This window comes from Lissotriton vulgaris, chromosome 1_1, assembly GCF_964263255.1.
Source record: "Lissotriton vulgaris chromosome 1_1, aLisVul1.2, whole genome shotgun sequence".
NCBI lineage: Eukaryota > Metazoa > Chordata > Amphibia > Caudata > Salamandridae > Lissotriton > Lissotriton vulgaris.
The window spans coordinates 1,347,000,485-1,347,021,872 of record NC_141685.1 but is presented as its reverse complement, the minus strand read 5'-3'; the positions used below and the strand labels follow the sequence as shown (position 1 = coordinate 1,347,021,872).

The window sequence follows — 21,388 nt, the reverse complement described above, 5'->3', positions numbered from 1 at the left end:
TCAGCTTGTAGTGAGAGCTAAATGAATGTCTAACAGTCGCTGTTAGCCAGGCATGTAGCATCTATTGAACAAGTATATACACCACCTCCTCATTTCAGAGTCTGACAACCACAGCTCTGGACAGGTCCAACATATTTTACTCACCAAGAGCAGAGACAAGCTTTTTTTAAATAAATCTCTTTATTGGGTTTTGCACAGCTGTTTCATCAGTAACACAACGTACAATTTGTAAATGAACCATTACACTACAGCATTCATCCTCCGGTTAACATCGTTAATTAATGTTCGTAGTCATAAATAAGGCATTTGTGTACATACAGGGTAAGTCACAACGTAGTATAGAATCAGATAACATCAACAGTTGGATGTTCACGTAAATATTCTGTGAGATATTTCCAGTAGTCGCGAGGTCTCGATCTGGCGGGCAGCTCCTCTTCATAAGTGCGCAATGTGTCTTGGCAGTATGTCATATCAGCAAGCCTGTGTTTAATAGAGGGTACATTTTTACTGTCCCAGCACATGGATATCCTGCGTTTAGCTAGTAGTAGTGCCACCATACAAAACTTGCGTTTCAAAGCTCGCACATTCGATAACAATCCCAGTAAACAACCTTTAAAAGTACATGCTAAAGGTATCCCCACCATTTCAGCTAATATTGCAGTGACCTGTTCCCAATAAACATGTATTTTTACACAGTTCCACGCTAAATGGAGAAAATCAGCACAGTCATAGCCAGATCGTGCACAGTTTGTTTCCGTACACAGACCATATTTCTAGAGCTTCGCGAGCGTGTAGTATGTTTGATGTAAATATTTGACGTGGATTAGCCTAAGGTTACCGTTAGGTGTCAGTAATTGGGTCAGTGTGCAAGATGTGAACCACTCAACTTCTGTTAGAGGATCCTCCAAGAATACATTCCATCTAGCCATGGCTTTTTGACTATTGTAGCCTATTTCGTCCTGTGCGATCGTGTATAGTCTGGATACCAAATGTGTAGTATTAGATGACGTGATCAGAAGTTGTAATGTGTTTAGTTGTGCAGGTTTGTTGAAAAAAGTCTGGTACAATTTCTTAACGGCTCCTCTTAACCTATGGTAATTGAATTGGAACAGGAGTGATTGATTTTGAATGTACGATAGTTCTTGCGTCGTATTAAAAATACCATTAGTGTAGAAGTCCCCCATAGTGACTATTCCCACCAGTCGCAGTAGTCCCATCCCTACCTCCTCATTCGCTACTGATATCTCAGGATGATGGTGTAGTGGGAGAGCTGGAGCGTACACAGGTAGTTTACTCGCCATGTGTCCCAGTTTGCGCCTTGCCTGTGCTGTGGTATCAATGGTGTTAATGTCACGATCATGCAGTGGTGGTCTGTTATACGTGATAATCGCATCTAAGGGGACTGGATGAGCATCACCCTCTTCCACCGCCGTGTGCGTTAAGTAGGGAATGGTGTGATACCAGTCTGGGCATATTGTGACTGTGCGCATAGGTAATAGAGTAAAAAGTCTGGCACATTCAGCCCACCTTTAGAGTATGGCAGTGTTAGCGTGCGTAATTCGATACGTGCCTGTTTGCTGGCCCATATTAACCGCAGTACAACCGTTGTAATCTTTTTAAAAACCTCCCGCAGCGAACAAATAGGGATGTTATTAGATAAATAAAGCAATTTTGGCAAGACCACCATTTTAACAATTTCAATGCGGTCTGCTAGGGATAGTGGCAGTTGTATCCATCTATTTACCTCGTCTTCTATTGAGGATATCACCCGCCCATAGTTAGTGCGAATGACCAGTTCTGGATCTCTGTGATACCACACACCTAGGTATTTGATAGGGTCATTTTGCCATACCAATGGAAAGTCTATATCATGAGGTGTAGTGGAGTCCGTGAGCGGTATAATGGAGGACTTGTCCCAATTTATCTGTAACCCAGAATGCCCCCCAAAATGAATGTATTCACGTAATAAGGATGCAAGATATCGCTCAGGATCTCTGACATAGAGCCCCATATCATCTGCATATAGTGATATATGCAGTGGGCTTCCTGGAAACTGTAGGGCTGAGGGGTGATGGAGTTGCCTGATTTTACAGGTCAAGGGTTCGAGAGCGATGGCAAATAATGAGGGGGATAGGGGGCAGCCTTGTCTTGTCCCGCGTTCAACAGGAAAGGCATCTGAAATATATCCGTTTATGCGGACCCTAGCCACCGGCTTGGTATATAGGAGTTTCACCCATTGGATAAACATCGGAGGAAGCCCATTCTCTGAAGGACCGCAATTAGATCAGTCCATTCGATGGAATCAAAAGCCTTAGCGGCATCCAACATGACCGCCACCGCTTTAGTATTTGCGGTCAGGTAGTGGGAGAGGGCAAATAACGTCCTGGTGTTATGTGACGTGGAGCTGGAGGGTATGAATCCGGATTGGTCAGGGAGGAGTAAATTTGTCATGAGGTTGTAATCGCGTAGCTAGTATTTTGGCTAAAATTTTGGAGTCAACATTTATTAGCGACAATGGCCTATAAGAGTCGCATTTGTCCGGATCTTTCGCGGGTTTCAGTAGCATTATTATCACTGCTTCCCGCAGGGTTGAGGGTAAGACGCCGTTGTCAAATGCTGCACCAAACATTTCTACCAGGCGGGGTGCTATCCTATCTACGTACGCTTTGTAAAATTCGCCCGTGAACCCGTCCGGACCCGGGTCTTTACCATTGGTTAGGGATTTGATAGTGTATGTTACTTCCTCTACAGTGATCGGAAGGGATAGGTATGCCCTTTGTGTATCAGAGAGCCACGCAATGGCTACATTCTCCAGATAAGTGAAGATATCAGCCGTTGATGTGGTGGGTTGTGCTGTATACAGTGTGTTATAAGTTCTCACAAAGCCATTCAATATCCCTTGTGTATCTGTGTATAGATTACCTCCCTTGTCTTTTATTTGCGAGACTGTTTGCTGTTTGTGGCCCTCACATATTCTGGCCGCCAATGCTCTTCCCGGCCTCCCACCTTCTCCGAATCTCCTAGCAGTGGGGCGTTTATGTATGCATTTAACCTCGTCCTGAGCGAATGATTGATATTCTGTGAGGGTTTGTTGAATGTCACCTAATATGGTCATGTACTGTGTGTTGTTATATGCAGTTTCTAGTTCTTTGAGCCGCGCCTCACAGCGTGTAAGTTGTGCCCGTATGTTCCGCAATATCCCAGTCGAGGTGCTTATGCAAATTCCTCGTATTGTCGTTTTAAAAGCCTCCGAAAGCATGCATGGGTCGTCTGTGGAGCCTTCGTTGTTTGAGAAATAATCTTTAAATGCTTTGGCTATAGTGTCCTCATACTGAGTCAGTGAGTGCTGTGGCATTAAATCTCCAGCTGTATGGCGGGGGTGTGTAATGTGGAATCTGAAGGGTCAATATTACAGGGTTATGATCTGACAATGTTTTCGGTAAATGCTTCACATCCGTGGCCCATTCCGACCGCAGCCAGTAATCAATGCGGGACCAGCTATTGTAAGCCGCGGAGGGTTGGGTGGCCTCTTTTTTTCTTTGGCTTTTTAACTCTCCAAATGTCATATAGCTGCAAGTCAGCCATTATGTCCAATATCTTTGCTCGCGCTCTGTTATGACCTGTCCAGGATATCGCTCAAGGCTAAATTGAAGTCTCCTCCCCAAAACAGAGTCCTGTCTAGTTCATCCTGTAATTGCTGCCATATTTCGTGGAAGAATTCCGGGGCGTCTATGTTGGGGCCAAGTGTATTAAGTAGTGCCACCCGTTGCCCTCATAGTATTCTCTTCAGCAATACATATCGTCCTTCTTTATCAATAATCGCGCCCTTCATTCGGAGATTTGTGCCCCTTTTGACCAAAATGGATACTCCCCTAGAATAAGAGGAATACGCAGAGTGATGTATTGTTTCCGCCCATCGTGTGCCTACATTTTTAGATGCGTGTGGAGCCATTTGGGTCTCTTGTAACATTATATTATCGACATGCCACCTATCTATACATGCAAATATCTGTCGTATTTTTTTGGGGTTCGTGAAGCCCCGAATATTCCACGCGATTATGTTCAGCGTTGTGTTACTGGGCATGTTGGAGGCCATATCCAATTGTTGTGTGACAATAATTGGCGTATGACAGTGTGGTCCTCCACTGCCGAGAATAGTTTTTCCGCTTCATCTAGCCTCTCGCCTTGTCTGTCCATTTTCGCCGCCCTGTTATCCATACGGCAAGTTAAGTGGCTCAGTTTGCCGTTGATGTCCTGGAGGCTAGTTTGAATCGCTTTTAATATGGCTTACATACTGTTCTCCGTGGCGCCCTTCCATACCGGTCTCGCCGTCGGCTGCATTTGTGGGGCCGCGTACCGATCTACGCGGTTCAAAAGTGAGGTTTGGCTGTTGATTTTCTGTTTTTCCCATTGTCGCTTAAGTGGGGATAGCTTGTTTAATGGTATTTGTCGAATCTGACTGAAGTCTTGAGCTGCGGTTATTTCCACCTTCTCGCGCTTCTTCCTCAGCACGCCGCCTTTGCCACTTGTGCTACCGCAGTAGTCGCCCCAACATTTGTTGTCTGTGGTCCGTATGAGCAGCGTAGTCACCAGTAGATGTACAGGGGTTCAGAGGTGGATGCCAGCCCACATCAGTGGATATTATCCGCGTGGTCCAATACCCCGTAATTTCGTCGGTAGCACAGACGTGTCCTGCAATAGAAGTGGCAATCCGCAGTGTGGGTTTTTTGCGGGATCGGTCTTAGCACCCGTACAGGATGACCTCCCCAGTTCAAATGGACCTGTGTTCCCGCCTGTGCAGCGATATCAGCAGTCAGTAATATGCGTTGTTATCCCTCTTGCGCAAACAGCAAACCTGCCTGCTTGCATTCGTAGAAAGTGGCATATAATTAAGCAGACGTTCTCGACACTTGCATTCTTCACCTTCGCATGTATGGGGGTCTCTGTGCAGTCTACCAGCACGGGACATCAGTACCAGTGTGGGTGCATCAGCTTGATCTTTTGTGACGTCATTTCACCATTATCCACAGTATGCAACAGGTTACAGCGCTCGTTAAGGGGTCGCCATTGTAATCATGTCTCTCCGCGCTACAGGTGACATTCATGCAGACCCATGAGTCTTCCTCCAGTGATTATATTCCCAGGTCATGATCGGTCAGAGCAGCTGAGGTTCAAACCCACCGATGTGGTGGTCGTGCATTCCGTGCGCACTTCGCGGTTGTTTTACGCTATGCATCTGGGGGTAGCCATCTTAGGACAGTTCTCTGCCGTTTTCGCGCCTAATTAGTACAGCGCTCTAAAATGCCTCAAAGTGTTCTTATGTTGGGGATGTGCCGGCTTTCCGTCATTTCGCAGTATCGCTACATTCACAGACTGCAATCTGGCCCAGTAGCAGAGTTTGCAGCGCGGGGAGCTGTGCATTAATACAGCGCAATGGCCGCCATCTTACCAGCTTTCAGCCCGGACGTCCCAGCAGTCTATATCGGCATTTTTCTCCGTTTTTGAGCCAATATTACCACACTATGGCTGCATCATCAGTTGCCTGGGGTGTTCCGATCGGCAATTCTGCCTGTAGATCCACAGGCACTGCCTTAAACGCGGCAATTTAGTCCGATCATTATTCCATCTGGCGGAGCTGCCTCATTAGCCAGCCATCCCGCAGTGTGCCCTCTAGCGCCTCAGAGACCGGCTTTTTTCAATTCTCAGTCTGCTGATTAAGAACACCCTTCTAGTCTTTCTGAGTAGACGAAAAGCTCATTTCCTATAATTCTTTCTTTTTATATTTATTTTGCAGGTAGATCAGGATTAAAATACATCCTTAAAGTATTGTACCGTTTAGAACTATTGCACAGGTCTCTTTATCAAATGTAGAAACATGGAGATTTGGAGCTTTCTCATGCATAATGTAGGTTATACATTTTGAACTGAGATTACTGAATAGAAGCATAATTTCTTCTCATCATTTTTCTAACTCTTCTAGCCTTGTTAGAATGTTATTCATTCTGTAGTTTAATGGGCTGCAAAATAAAGTTTGCATTGTGTCCTTCATTGTCTAGGTCTCCTCTGATTGCCCTCAATGATGCTGACGATGTCCAACAGTAACACTACGCAAGAAACGCTGGAGATCATGAAGGAGTCTGAGAAGAGGCTAGTAGAGGAGTCTGTAAACAAAAGCAAGTGCTTGTCCAGGTCACCGAGCAAGGAAGAGGTGGAGAAGGAGACTGATGAGTCCTATTCGAGGCAAGAATCCCAGGTAAGACCATGCGTTGAACAGTGGTAACAGGATTTAGGAAACTGGTGACTTCTTCAAACAGTTTGGATGTCGGTCATGCCTGCCGCTCCAGAATAAGAACAACCTGCTAGAGACCTCGAACACTCCATTGTGGTGGATAGCCCAATATGTCCCTTAGTTATTATCTGGCACTCTGAATCCTATGGCATTCTTCTTTCCTGACCACCTTCTGAATATTCCCGGATTAAGAGTGGGTGTGAATCACTGAAATAGCCTAACTGTAAAATGCTCAGAATGGCACACAACTCTACTTTAGCCTAAAGTAGAGTTGGGTTCCATTCTGAGCACTTTGTAGCAGGTAAAAACTTGTAGACTGGACACTACAACTGCTAGAGCAGCAGGCATTTAAATCAGGTGTCCATTAAAGAGATGGTGCTGCAGGTTGGCACCAGCCATCGGGTTGTACCTATTTTGCAGAAATGCAGCTGTTCGATTATAGGGTTGATGAAATGAAAGAAGGTGCTTATAAAGCGCATGACTGTCACCCTATGGGTATCCTGGCACTTGATGTCGAGATGATTGTCGTATTTGAATTCAGAACAAATGCAGGAAATGTCTGACCATGCCATGGGTGCAAGCTCTGTGCGCTCGCCCCACCTGTGGCAGACCAGATTATTGTCCCATATATAAATCTGACGCATTACCTGCACGTCTCTGTTTGTATTCGCACCAGATGTAGGTGCAAGGGCTGTGATTGATGCGTTAGTTGCACTCGTTTCAGTGTGGCTAGCGAACCTATGTTTGAACTAGTTCTGGATGGCTGAGCTTAAGGCATTAGCTGCACTTGTTGACTGCTCTTGTTTCAATGTAGAGGCTCTGTGTTCGAACTGTGTCCATGAGCTGTGGGGGTACTTTAGCTGCAGACATTGTGTTTGAACTTGATGCCAGTACAAGAGTAGTTCTCGTTGCTTTCATGGTGCAGGTTTCAGGACAGATGAAAGTTCTGTGTTTGAATTTGGTGCTTGTATAAGTACTATGCTCAGTGTATTATCGCACTTCTTTCAGTAAGATTAGATTTCCTATATCTGACCTTGTTGCTAGCAGAAGGCCCCCTCCTTGATGCAGTAGCTGCAATTTGAGTTACATTGGTTCGGCACGCATAGAGGCCCGTGTTTGAATTTGGAGCTGGTTTGGGAGCTCTGCTGTGTGCATTAGCTCCACTGCCCCCCCGTAGAAAAGAGGCCCTATGTTTGATCCTGATGGGGTTTTACTAGTGTTGTTGTCCGTGTCCTAGCAGCACATTTTGAAGTATAGATATAAATCATCAGTTTGAACTTCGTGCAGGTGGTTTAGCTGCACATGTTTCAGTACAGATTTAGGCTTTAAGTTTGACCTTGGTTCTTTTTTCAAAGCTGTGCATGGTGCTTCACCTGCTCTTATTTCAGTACAGCTACACGCCCTGTGTTGACATTTGGTGACTGGACGTGGGCTGTGTTCTAATTTAACGTCACATGATAGCACTAAATTTCAGTATAGGGTGGCTTAGTAGGAGGTCTGAGTGCGATACATTAGCTGCATTTCTTGGTTTTGTTTATTACATCAGAATACAGCCTCTCTAGTATGAGCTAGGAGCTTGCGCAGATGTTATGTTCGGCGTATTGCTCGTTTTAGCGTGTATAGTAGCCCGATAATTCATAACTGTAGATTATTTCTATCGCTATGGCCCACCGTTGGTACAAGGGCCTGTGTACGTATTTCATTCAATAAAAGTATTGCACTGTTTTTTATGTGTGTGTGTGGGTGTGTATATATATATATATATATATATATATATATATATATATATATATATATATATATATATATATATATATATATATATATATACACATATTCTTATTTTTGTCTATTACTCCCCCCCCCCCCCTTTTTGTTGATAGTATTATTTTAACGTTTCTGTTCTTTCTTTCTCTCTCCCCCTCTTCTCACAATTGGCGCAGAGGCGGACACCAAATCACAGCCATGCCAGGAAAAGAGCCAAGGTACAGACTCTCTCCTCGTCCCCCTCTGTTGTTGTTTTTTTCCCTCTTCCATGCCCTGCTTTCTGTGCGCAGCTGAGCTGCTCAGGATGGCTCACTGCATACAAGGAGGTGATGCGCTGGCACCTCTGCCACCCCCGCCTCCTCTTTTTGTTGGATCCTGCATTTCCAATTAGCGCTGTCACGCTGTTTTAATGTCAGAGTGGTTACGAAGTCTTACAGGGGGGTGTAGTCATAAGCCAGCAACATAGGCCAAAACAAAAAAAATCTAAGAAAAAGCACTTTATGCATGCTTTTTACATACAATGTATCCATGCTATTTTTAGATGTTTTCTGGCTAATTTTTGGGGCTTTTCGGCAAACTGTGATTAATGAAAGTCATGAGGCCACGTGAAAAATGTCATGTTTGAATATCTGAAGTTTTTTAAATATAAACCAGGGGTCTCCAAACCGGTCCTGGAGGGCCGGATCCATACCAGAGTTTTGGGATATCCCCATTGAGATGCATGTAGTTATTTTAAAAATCTGGCATGCATCCGGCCCTCCAGGACCGGTTTGGAGACCCCTGATATAAACGGTTGCTTCCTCTTTCTAACCCCGCACGAACTCCTCCCGCCCAAAAAAAGGTAGCGATCCCTAAACTCAGTCATCTTAAAACCGAGTCCATTTTAGAGTGCCTCCACAGAAAGGTACAAAGCTGGGACTTTTTACTTTGCATTCTTTAACTCAAATGATGTAGCTTGGCATTGTTCTCAAACAAATTTTAGTTTAATAGATGCTGCAGGCAAAGCATTCTAAAGCTGCAGAGACTTCTTGGTACGTGAATTGCTGGCCCCATGAGCTTGGGGCTCAGGACCTTGTTCTTGGTTGTTTGAAAGCAACTTTTGCAAGAGGCTGACTTAGGTTCATTCATATAACCACTAAATTCACTGGAATCAAACACCTTGACAGAATGCTTCTTCAGGGATGTCCATTGATAATCATAAGAACTGTGCAGTCCTCCCCATGAATTAGATTCCACATCAAAGATTACAAAAGTGTACATTAGTACAATTTTCTTCTAGAAAAACCTTTTGTAAATAATAAAACTGTATTTTAGCACAACATAATTTATGCTATAATGACTAGTCTTCCAATATTTCCTTTTTAAAAAAAAGAAGCCAATTTTAATTGAAAATAACCGCTCAACTTCTAAAAGTAACAAGAAAAAACTTTAAGAAACCTTTTTAAAGAAAATGGAAAAGCATGACAATTTTGCTAAGTAGGCTGCAGCTTGAAAAGGTTGGAAAACTGACACTGCTCCTTTATTACATCTCCTTCCGCCAGTATCCCATCATGGTCTTTCACTGGCAGTTTCCCCAGTTCTTTGTTTTAGCTCCTGTCTTCAGGTTACTGGAGCACAGATCGTGGCCTTTTTTTGGCTTCTTTCTTAGGAAAGACCTTACTTAGTTGTCTTCCTTTGACACTTCTTCAGCCAGTGTTTTTTTTTTTTGGATTTTTGACAAGACTTTTTCTTTTTGACTCAAAAAAATGAACTTTTATTTATTTTATTTATTACGTGTTTTGTATAGCGCAAACATGACCCCGTAGGGTATCAGAGCGCTTCACAGTTTAGGACATGGTAACTTTTCTGGTACAGAGTTCTGTATAGCATTTAAAATATTCTAGTCCAGTTCAAAATTGTCACAGCTACATCTTTTGATAACTGCTTTAGTACGTTCGCAGGCTGTAAGACTAGTGGGACCATGCCCTCAAGGGAAGCAAGACCCTGTAAGGACAAATCACATTAGCTCATGGTAAAAAGCGCTTGTGTCCTTGAGCGAGAGTTCTTGGGCAAGCCATGTGTGGATGCTCTGTAATGTTTACAGTAGGAATCTACTCATTAAGAAGATTTTGACAAGTGACTATACTTTGGCGGTAAGTAAACTACATCAGAACTTCACCTTCTGTGTATCCTTTGCATCCAGATCCCAATCTTCCAAGGAAGTGTGAATTCCGCTGGAGCAAGTCAAAAAGAAATATGAAGGACAGAGAAAATCAGACTTGACCACAATGAGGAACCTCCAGAAATGCCAGGAATCGCTGTTTGCAATTCCATTGAGTATGGAGAAGAGACTTCTAGCTTAGCTCTGACCATGGTCTTTGAAGTCCCCCCTTACCCCATTCAAGAGTTACACCATCGACGTCAAAGCACACAGCATTGAGCATTACCTTTTGTCTGCTTTATGGCTAAAGAAGCTGAAGTCCAGAAGGCTGCCTCCAATCTCATACTCCATGTTTCAAGGTGTAGTCTCTCATTTAGAGAAATCTCAACTTTGATTGTACTTTCGGATCTGTATTTCTCACAAAGATCTTGACCTTCGAGGCACTCCAACTCCTTCAAGGAGGGTCCACTCTCTGACTCTGACTATGCCTCTGCAGGATTTCGTTCCTATACAGTCCTTGAAACCTGTCCTTCCTCCTCTTCCTCTTTGATCACTTCTTCCTCCTCAAGCTCACATGGATCCTGTAAAACCTTTGTGATGAAGGTCTTGTTCTCGTTGTAGATATGGGACACGTTGATCTCCTGTCTCTTTACATTATCATATGAGATCCCTCATTCTTGAACGTCACTTCCAGTACAAGATCTCACAAGACATGTGTCCCTTGGTTTCTAGGACTATATCCATTTCAGCATCCTACATTAAGAAATAATCACCAACACACTCAGTCTCCCTTCCAGCCAAAATATCTGCTGGATGTATTAACACCTTCCATGTAGCCCTAGTCCGATAAGCAGCTAAACTGAAAATCCCCATATGTGCAATACCTTCAGAGATGTGGCCATATTTGAAACATGTACTCTGAAGTCGTTATTTTGCCGTCTGCTTCCATTAGGGCCAGACTGCCTGCAAACAGCTATTCCTAGTGAACCACTATTCCTAGTCTCTGCATCAGCGAAGTCTGTTTCATCATCTTGTTGTAAATGAATCTCGGACCCTAGTATAAATTTCCCGATTCATGCCCTTATTAAGGTATACTTTATCATTCCCTTATATAGGCATATAAATCATTGCCATATTTGGCCTAAACCATACAGCCCAAATACGGCATGGATACTTCCACTAAGCTCCAAGAATTAACAACGTTTCCTTGGAAAAACCCGCCTTCAGCAGCCTGGGACTTCCACCCTGCTTGAATATTAAGTTCTTCTAGAACTCCCGGCGTTTTCCAAGAAATGAGCCTTTGAGTGACGTTATTAAGTCCAAACATGCGTCAAACTCGGCACCTTCAAAGTATAAATATGCTTTGATTTGCCTAAACAAACACACTGTGGTTTGGAGCAGATCGACTATCTACTTGACTGACGCCCTGCTGCAGCAAGTGCCGAAGGAAGCCGACCCTCCAGCAGACACACTGCGAGACTGTCATTTCTCCTGCCGAGAAATCCAGCTCCAGTGTTTCCAGGCTACCGTTGCGGGTATCTGGGAAATCGAGTCCTGAGAACGAGATGCAAGAACTCTTTCATTCTAGAACAAAGGTAAGGAGCTGATTAGACCTCTTAAAGAATTATTGGAATCCGATTCCTGGCAGAGAACTCCTAGACTTAAACTCCTCCTCTTATACTCCCTCCCTCTTACCAGACTTAGATTAGGTACGCCGGGTAGGCGTATTCTAGAAGCACCAGTTGAGTATTTTAGTCATCCTTTTATCACTGTATGTATTTGATGTATTTTATACATTTTATGCACTTTATGGCTTAGAAATCATATCGTGCGTTTACAGTACTACTTTATAATACTGTTCGTATTATATGCATTGTACTTCATAGTAAGCTTTACTATTATAGCAGTTCATTTTCAATGCTTGAGAAAGAAGACTGTTCAATAAATACTTTTTTTATTGAAAACGCTAGTCTCTCTATTTCTCTTGCACCTCTGGTGAAACTAAGCAGGCACGATTGACTGAGTGAAATAGTTATCTATTGTTTCAGCGACTCTAGAGATTTGATTTCTTATTCTTGGGAAACAAAGTTGTCATGTTTTATGCGGTTGTCAGAAACGAATCCCTTCTTGTTTATTCGAGAAAGTTTCTAGTGACCTCTGAGCTAGCTGGCACTCACAAATAAGTCTAATATAGCCGGTAGAGACCTAGTAGACCTCAGTCCTACGTCTAAGCTACAGGATATATTATTCCAAGGCGCAGAGCCTATTGGGAATATAGGAACTACACTACATGGCGACCTACGTTTGGTAAGGCGATAATTTAACGCTAGATACTAGAGCAACTCAGTTGTGCGTTTCACACAGACCCCTCTTTCCCGTAAAAACTCCAATAGACGTCTGGAGTGGGTGAAAGGGCATAATATCAGCCTAAACTAAGTAGGACGAGAATCCTATGTATTAATTTTTGGTTTAGTCAACATTGAAGGATACAGTGTTCCAAAATATTGTGCATCTAATCTTTGTTTCCTTGAAAATTGTTTTTAGTAAATAAAAATATCGGAGAGTGACGACGAAAGGGAGAGAGCTAGAATAGCAGCTCAAGCAGTCTTAAATGACACAGCTCTCCAACAAAATGACCCGGATGCTATATACATCCCGGCAAATATAAGGAAAACCATAACTATAAAACTTACAGAAAATGGGGTATCATCAAGAGGTGGTAAAGTTATATTTGTGATAGAGGCACATGAATATCGGCAGACAAAGGTATTATATTCATGGATTACTTTTCCACAAGCAAATCTAGTAACACGGGAGTTCCACTACTACAAAGCAGAGGAACCTCCAGCTGAATATGTTCCTTTCGGGGACGTTGAAATTCCACTAACTTACCAAGAGCATCAGCTCTGGTTTAATGGCGCCCTAAAACATCAAAATCACATTACCAGGCTCGGTCCACTAGGTAGACCAGGAGCTACATGGACGGTTTTAGCCAGCTATACACCACATCCTGACATTGAAGAAATGTCAGATAGAGAACTTTAGATCAGCTAAAACAATTAACAAAAGCATATAGACAATCAGTTCAATTGACAGTCCAACCTGCTACCAGAAGTTAAGAAACCGATATAGCAGACCAACCTTATGAACTTGCTAGAATTATTGAAAAATCATATGAAGAATTAGGTATAGATAGTTTGTGTGGAAAACCATTGAAGCCCCAACTAACTGAAAATCCTGAAAAAAACATTTATGAAGAATAATCTCACTACTCCAAAGAAGAAATCGATGTATCGGGCCTCAGCTAGACCCACTAGTACAAGGGGTTCGCCCTTCTCAGCACAAGTCCTCAGACCATTAGGAAGAACTTGAAACGGAAACTAGAATACAAAAGTAATGTTTATAAGACCTCATGAGGAGTGGTATTACGATTCAAACAGCACCCTTCGGCATTGCAAGAAGTAGCACCCCGAGCTAAGAAAACGTGGTTTATTGATATCCACACAGGGGATCAAAAGAAGGCGGTACAAACACAAGAGCACAGTTTATGTACATATAAGGTAATATCGAGAGGCACAATCGATCAGTGGGAGGAGCTATAGGTTTTGAGACTAATACACAAGAACTCTTTTGTGAAGCTTATCACTAACAGATGTGGACCCCTCAAGATATGTGCAGAAGCGGGGGTTGCTAAATATAACTTGTTGCCGGGCAGATTTCAAGCGCCGTGAACAGAAAGATAGGACAAAGCACATGGTGGACACAAGGCAGCGTGCAGCAAACAAAATGGCTGCCGGGAATACAAAATGGAGTCCGCTAAATGTCAAGTTAACAGCTAAAACTAAGATGTCTTCTGCTAATGCTTAATCTAGTCGCTGTCAAATTACTTCAGACGACCCTTTCAGCATTACCTGAAGACATTCGCCTTTCTAGGATAATCTAAATACTCATCTTGTATATCTATTCGCATCATATCGGCCACTTCCTTATCTAATGTGTTGTGCTTTCATTTTCACAATATTCTCTTTAGTTGGCATACAAGTAGTAATACACATGGAGCACATCATTGGGCCACAGTGAATACACATACAACAGGTAAAAATCACTGCAATTGCGATACATAGAACAATAGTTTCCAACCCCAAGCAGTGACTAGAGCCCAAAACCATCCAGAAAAGGACCAAGTACCATTCTTTGCGTGAATATCTGTAGCTATCTTATGTAATTTAAAAATTGTATCATACACTGAAGGCAAGTTGTCGGGTATATAAACGCAACAACTGGTACCGATAATTTTACATGCTCCTCCTCGATCTGCTAACATCACGTCAAGGACCATCCGATTTTGTAACGCTACAATTCTTGCAACCTGTAACTCTTCAGTGATATTCCCTAGTGCTATTGCAGTCTGATTAGTGACAGCTTCTACCACTCTAGTTAACCTTCTTACTTTTCTTCTTTTCAGTGCAGCGCCCACAAAAGAAAACCATCCCAAATTAAAATCAACGTATTGCTGTAAACTAGTGTCTGTTTGATCCACTTCATCAGTGCTTATGGTTCTTTTGCTCCTGTTCAATGAAACATTCTGATAATTTAAAATCTCGATGGTATGATGCAGGTGCCAAGAAAACAGGTGGTAATAGAAAAGATACATAACATACACCTGACCAGCCAACTGGTAATTGATGATATCCATTACTGCCACATACTAAATATGTATTATGTGAAGCTAAAAATGAACTATTATTCGCTCCATCTATATTTAATACTGTAATACATTCACTCACTCCGACTGGAATTCGTCCAGTATTTTGTTCACATAAGTCTGCTTTAGTCTTTGTTACAGAAATTACAAAAGGTTCATTTTTGGCAGTCTCTTGTCTGGGTGAAGACATATGGCGTAGAGAAATTGTCCGGTCGATATTCTTCCCATTCCCATATAGTTCCACTGGCTTGGGGATACCCATTTTTGTCCTGATAACATTCTTTATTCAAACGGAAAAGAAGTCCTACTGTACGTTTCCTAGTCGAGAAAAGCAAACTGTATCAGGCTCGACAAGAGCCATTGTGCGAAAAGGGAAGTGGGATAAAAGGGTTTCCTCCTTTCTTTTGATGCGCTGGAATCATACCACATATCCAACAATTAGTGGTATTGGTAGCACTATGTGTATGGTGCAGCATCTGAACAAACATATTATTAAGGTAGGATTGGCGGTGTTTCTGTCCGTGATATGGAAGAGTAAAATGCTGGTGCTCTTCTCGGGCGGGAGTAGTAGCAACAAATAATTCACGAGCAGGGATCATCACTTCAATAGACCAAGTGATCACCGCTATAATTTTCAAAGTAGCAAAGAACCCTATAACACCGAAAATTTTCTTTTTATTCACTTTAGCAGCAAAATCAACTTTTTCAAAAAAATAAAATGAGAAAACACAAAAAGAAAAAACTAAAATAATTCTAAGAGCTCTTCTCCCGTGGGTAGACGTTGTCACTACACTAGGCAGGGCTGATCTCACCCCCCCCCCCCCCCCCCCCCTTTGTCATATCGGCATTCCGTTTCCACAACCCAGGGCGGTTGCTCAACCTGTCTCTTTCAAAACTGCAGATTCTTTTCTCGGCCTCAAGTTGTATCGCGATGCTCCAGGAATCGTCTGGTTCGCGAAGAACTCCGCAGATTCGTCAGGTGATAAAGCGTGGCCTTTCTCCGTAGTCAGGATCTCTCGATGATCGGTCAGCACAGCAGGTTTCACCAAGGTCGACAATACCTTGCGACAATGGGTACTATGCACTTAATTTTTCTTGTTGGTGACTCGAACCGCTGTTCTCGTGGCGAGGAGCACCTGCTCTGGTCCACGCCACCTCGGCTCCAAGCTGCTTGACCTCTCAAACGACCTGATCATTACATAATCACCAAGTCGGAGGTTATGGCCTTCACCAGTAGATCTCTCAGGGAGTGCTTCTCGAACCTGTTGATGAATAGAAACCAAGCTGTCAGTTAATTGTGCCAAATAGTCATTCATTAAGACACAAGGTACATCACATATAGAACTCGGTTTCGGAACTCCCCAGACATTCATAGGCCTTCCAAACACCACCTCATAGGGGGTGAGGCCTGTTCGAGAGTGTGGCACTGATCTAATAGACAACAATGCCAAAGGCAACGCATCTGGCCAAGTCAAATATGTAGAAGCCTGTATCTTCGCTATTTTCAGCTTCAGAGTAGCATTATACCTTTCCACCAATCCTGCTGATTGTGGGTGGAACACTGCATGGAACTTCTGGTTGATTCCTAATCCCTTAAGGACATACTTGATAACTTCCCCAACAAAGTGAGGTCCGTTTTCGTTCAATAGGAGTTTGCAAACACCAAATCTAGGGAAGAATTCCTTCAGCAACACTTTAGCTGTAGTAATGGCAGTATTATCCTTCGTGGGGTACGCTTCAATCCATTTACTGAAAGCACAAACCACCACTAGAACATACTTCAGATTATTACAACGCTCAAGTTGGATATAGTCCATTTGCAGGACTTCAAAAGGCAGTCGGTTAGCAAATCCTCCAGCTGGAGTTCGAGTCCCCTTTCCTGGATTATATTGCAAACCAATCAAACAGGACTGTACTACTCTTTTAGCTGTGCTAGCAATTTCTGAATGCTCCCAAACTTGCGTAAGCAATTTCGTTATTGCTAAAGCTCCAACATGTGCTAGCCCATGTGCCATCTGAACCATAGGTTGTACAAAGGCTATAGGCAGCTTCCACCTATCCATCTGCTTGTTCCGCCAACAACCCTCGTCATCCAACTCTCCCTCTTCAGACCATTGTTCACGTTCCTTTTCAGAAGCAGATTTCTGTATCTCTCGTACTTCCTGCCTTGCATCATGCCAACGCTCAGCTTGTGACTTCACTACATACATGGAAGTAGTGTTTATCTGCGTCGCAGTTTCACGTGCCACGTGATCTGCAAAGGCATTACCTTGTCCAATCTTGTCTGTCACTTTCTTGTGTGCACTACACTTAACAATGGCTATTTTCTTTGGTTATGTCAATGCAGTCAAAAGATTATGCACTAAGTCTCCGTGCACTATCTGCATTCCATGAGATGTAAGAAAGCCTCCTTACTTCAAGAGTAGGCCTAAATCGTGCGCCACTCCAAAGGCATAGCGGCTATCTGTGTAGATATTCACACATAGGTCTGCACTAAGCTCACATGCTCGTGTCAAAGCTAGCAGTTCAGCTGCTTGAGCCGATTTCTGTGGTATGCGAGCTGTCTCCACTATTGTTTCAAGCGTGGTGATTGCATACACGGCTGAGGTCGTACCATCCAGTAATTTCAAACAAGACCCATCAACCCACAATTCACCATCTACATCTGAAAGGGGCGTTTCCTGTAAATCAATTCGACCCTTTGTCTGTTCCTCAGTCAAGAATATACAATCATGTGTTTCTTGTGACTGAGACGGAGTCGCAGGATACGGTAACAAAGTAGCTGGGTTTAAAGTTGCACATCTCTTCAGTGTAATATGAGGAGCTAGCAATGTCAATTCATATCCTGTCAGACGAGCACTAGTTAAGTGCTGCGTCTTTGTCTGATTTAAAAGGGCATCAACCGCATGGGGTACCAATACTAACAACTTATGCGACAAAACTATCCCTTCACTCTGTCGTATTGACACAGCTGTTGCTGCAACTGAGCGAAAACATCCAGTCAACGCTCGGGCTACTGGATCAAGAACTGCTGAAATATATGCACAGGGACGTTGCTTATCGCCATGTAACTGGATAAAACTGACAATGCGCATCCATCTTTCTCATGTACATAAAGTGTAAAAGGCATCATATAATCTGGTGTACCCAACACTGGTGCTGAACAAAGGGCTTGTCGTAACTGCCGAAAAGTAGTTTCACATTCATTTGACCAAGGGAGGGGCACTGGAGCGTCTTTTGTCAAAAGTGCTAACAAAGGTTTAACAATGTATGAAAACCCCAAAATCCATTGTCAACAAAAGGAAGTAAGACCAAGAAATGCACGCACTCCTTTATGTGTGGTAGGTACTGGAGTATCTAAAATTGCTTGTATACGATCTGATGTCAATGCGTGTCCCTCCTTAGACAAAAGGTAACCTAAGTAGGTTACCTTTGGTCTACAATATTGCAATTTCTTTCGTGATACTTTATGATGATGGGATGCAAGAAATGAAAGCAAAGATAGACCATTTTTCACACTGTTCCGGAGTATCGGCTGCCAACAAGATATCAACATATTGTATGAGAGCCACACCTTCAGGTAAAGCAAAGGAATCAAGCTCTGTTTTCAATGCCTGACTGTAAATACCCGGGCTCTTGGTGTAGCCTTGAGGAATTCTACAAAATCTATACGATCTCTAAGGTCTATAATGAAACTGTAAACTCTAGTATCAGTGTCCTTTTTTAGTATCTGAAGAATCGGGCTGTTACAGACATTAAATGGAACTTCCTCAACAACTCCCACCTGAATAAGATCATGCACAATTCATGAGTGCTTCCTCACCCTCCTGTGAAATTCTGTATTGAGGCAATCGTTGTAACACAGCTCCCTCCTTGACAATAATGTGTACTGGTGAGATGACCATTTGGCCCACATCAGTGTCCGAGGTGGCACGCAAAGATTTAGGGAGTCCAGCTAAAGCAGTATCCTCTTTAACAAGACAAGCTCTTTCAGGTACAGAATAATTATCGTTCAAAATGACACGCACCCCTTCGGGAGAGCATCGTATTGTAGCTCTGAAATACTTGAGCATATCAAGACCCACAATGTTGTCTGGTGTGTTTGGGGAAAGCAAAAACGGACATGGAGCACTAAATTTATCAACATGAAATGCAATTTGTTGTGATAGTGGGCTAAGGGAAGGTGTTCCATCGAAACCTATCGAAGTAATAGTTAAGCCAGACAGGGGAGCCCTTGGAACCAATTGTTTAGACAAAGCGCTACGAATAGCTCCTGTATCAACCAGAAACCAATCAGTAGAACCCAAAACATGTGCTGTAACATAGGGACCCGTCTGATCTACTGGAACTTCAACTGATTCCTTACCCCATCCTAGGCAATCCTATGCATGAGCTGAATTTTAAAGATCGGGTTGCACATAATCAGACATTTGATACTGGTTACTTTTATCAAAGGTATTAAACCTATCCTGTGCTCGTGCATTGGCATCAAATCGAGCACGATAATTCACATGTTCGAGGCATATGGGCTGCAGATGGTACATTATGAATAGATCGCCATCTGGTGTTGGGCTCAGATGATAGCACTTGTTTTTCTCTTGGAGAGTCTTTTGTATCTTGGTGACTCCTCCTTTGGTTGCTAGTGCGCATGGGCATCGGCTCCATCCTTAGATTGTTTTTTTCCGCCATCGGGTTCGGATGAGGATTGAAGCGCTCCTGATCGACTTCGGAAAGAAGTGACTTTTCGGCACGTATTCCCTTTCCAATTCGACGGTATTGTTATCGAACGCGATTTCATTTCCATTCCGACGCGTTTCGACTCCAACATCGAAGAAAAAACTTTGATCTACGTCGACGAACAGGAGACCTTTCTCGACGTGGTCAAGCCCGGAGTCCATGGAAAGGACTCCATTTAAGAAATGTCCAACGTGTGGTGGTAAGTTCCCACACAAGGACCTACACGAGGTGTGCAACCTCTGCCTATCGCCTGAACACGAATCCAGGGACTGCGAAGCCTCCGCAGCATTCTCCTCCAAGTCGACGATTAGAAACCGTCGAGCTCGAAGACACGAGGTTTCCAGAATGCAGTCGGAGGCGATCCCGGAGCTGTTCGAAGACCAGCACCTCGATGAAGAAGAGGATCATGAAGAACAGTCGGGGTCTGAAGGGGACGAGTCGGATGTCGAGGAACTCGACGTGCAACAAAGCGTGAGTGATGACGTTCCCTTACCAAAAAACCGATCCCGTGTGGTAACGACCCCGCCTTCGAGCCCGGTCAAACCGCAGAAGAAAGTTTCCGACGCCCCGCCTTCGGGCCCGGCAACGAAACCGAAACTGAAACCGAAACTCTCGGTCTCCCACCATGTCTGATCCGAGAAGCGGTCGACATCGACTTTGACATCGAAGCATTCCATGTCGAAACCGAAACATGCTTCGACGTCGAAGACTCACTCGACACCGAAAAAATCGGAATCTAGCAAATCCTCGGTGCCGAAAACACCGAACATTGACGAACGGAAGCAAAGGCACCTTTCGGAACCAAAAGCTTCGGTACCGACACAGGAGCAGCAAACCGATCCGAAACAAAAGATTTTGTTTATCGATCCACAGACTGGCAAAGTAGTGACGAAGAAGAGGAAGAATGAACAGATAGAAGACAAATCTCTTCCTTCTAAAAAGAGAACAATGGGGACAAATACAACTCCTCCTACTTCTCCTCGACCTAGAGTCACACCCTCTTCTCCTATTCCTCACACTATGCCAACTATTCCTCCACCTTCTACACCAAAACCATCTACACCTCAGTCAGATGTAGACAGTGATACAGGGGAGGGTGAACCTCATGGGAATGATGACACTATCCCGGATGAGGATGACCCATGGGAACATTATGACGCAGGGTCAGATGATGACAATGACCCAGAGTTATATCCCTCAAAGCCTTCACCACCGGATGATAACACAGGGTTTGTACAGCTCATTAATAGGGCAGCAAAATATCATAAGGTAGATCTACATACAGAACCTCAAATAGAGGATTTCCTATTAGAGACACTACCTACTGCACAAAGAACATCAGGTACTCTACCTATGTTGAAGGGTCTTCTCAGTCACACAGCAGACATATTCAAAGACCCAGTGAGGGCTAGGGTGTTAAACCCAAGAATTGATAAAAAATATAAGGCAGCTCCAAAGGACCCACTATTTATCAAGGGACAGGTACCTCTGGACTCGCTTGTAGTTTCAAACGCTCGCAAAAGAGCAAACTCATTATCTACAGGAGAAGCCCCTCCACCTGATAAGGAGTCAAAATTAATAGATGCATCAGGCAAAAGAGTAGCACCACAAGCGGCAAATAGCTGGCGTATAGCCAATACACAAGCGCTACTTGCACGCTATGACAGGGCACATTATGATGAGTTAGAAAAACTCATCACACATCTCCCTAAAGAACATCAGAAAAGAGCAGATCAGCTAATACAGGAAG

General features: G+C 43.5%; 1 protein-coding gene across 3 annotated transcripts in view; it reads left to right on the top strand.

The window, feature by feature from the left end:
• R3HDM2 (R3H domain containing 2) overlaps positions 1 to 21,388 on the top strand; it is a 921,072-nt gene that overhangs the window by 420,894 nt on the left and 478,790 nt on the right. For all 3 annotated transcript variants that reach the window (XM_086966594.1, XM_086966584.1, XM_086966589.1), the window contains 2 exons: positions 6,057 to 6,253; positions 8,233 to 8,274. In XM_086966594.1, the coding sequence (XP_086822720.1) occupies positions 6,077 to 6,253; positions 8,233 to 8,274 (219 nt within the window). In that variant the 5' untranslated portion in view covers positions 6,057 to 6,076. The remainder of the gene's footprint in view (positions 1 to 6,056; positions 6,254 to 8,232; positions 8,275 to 21,388) is intronic.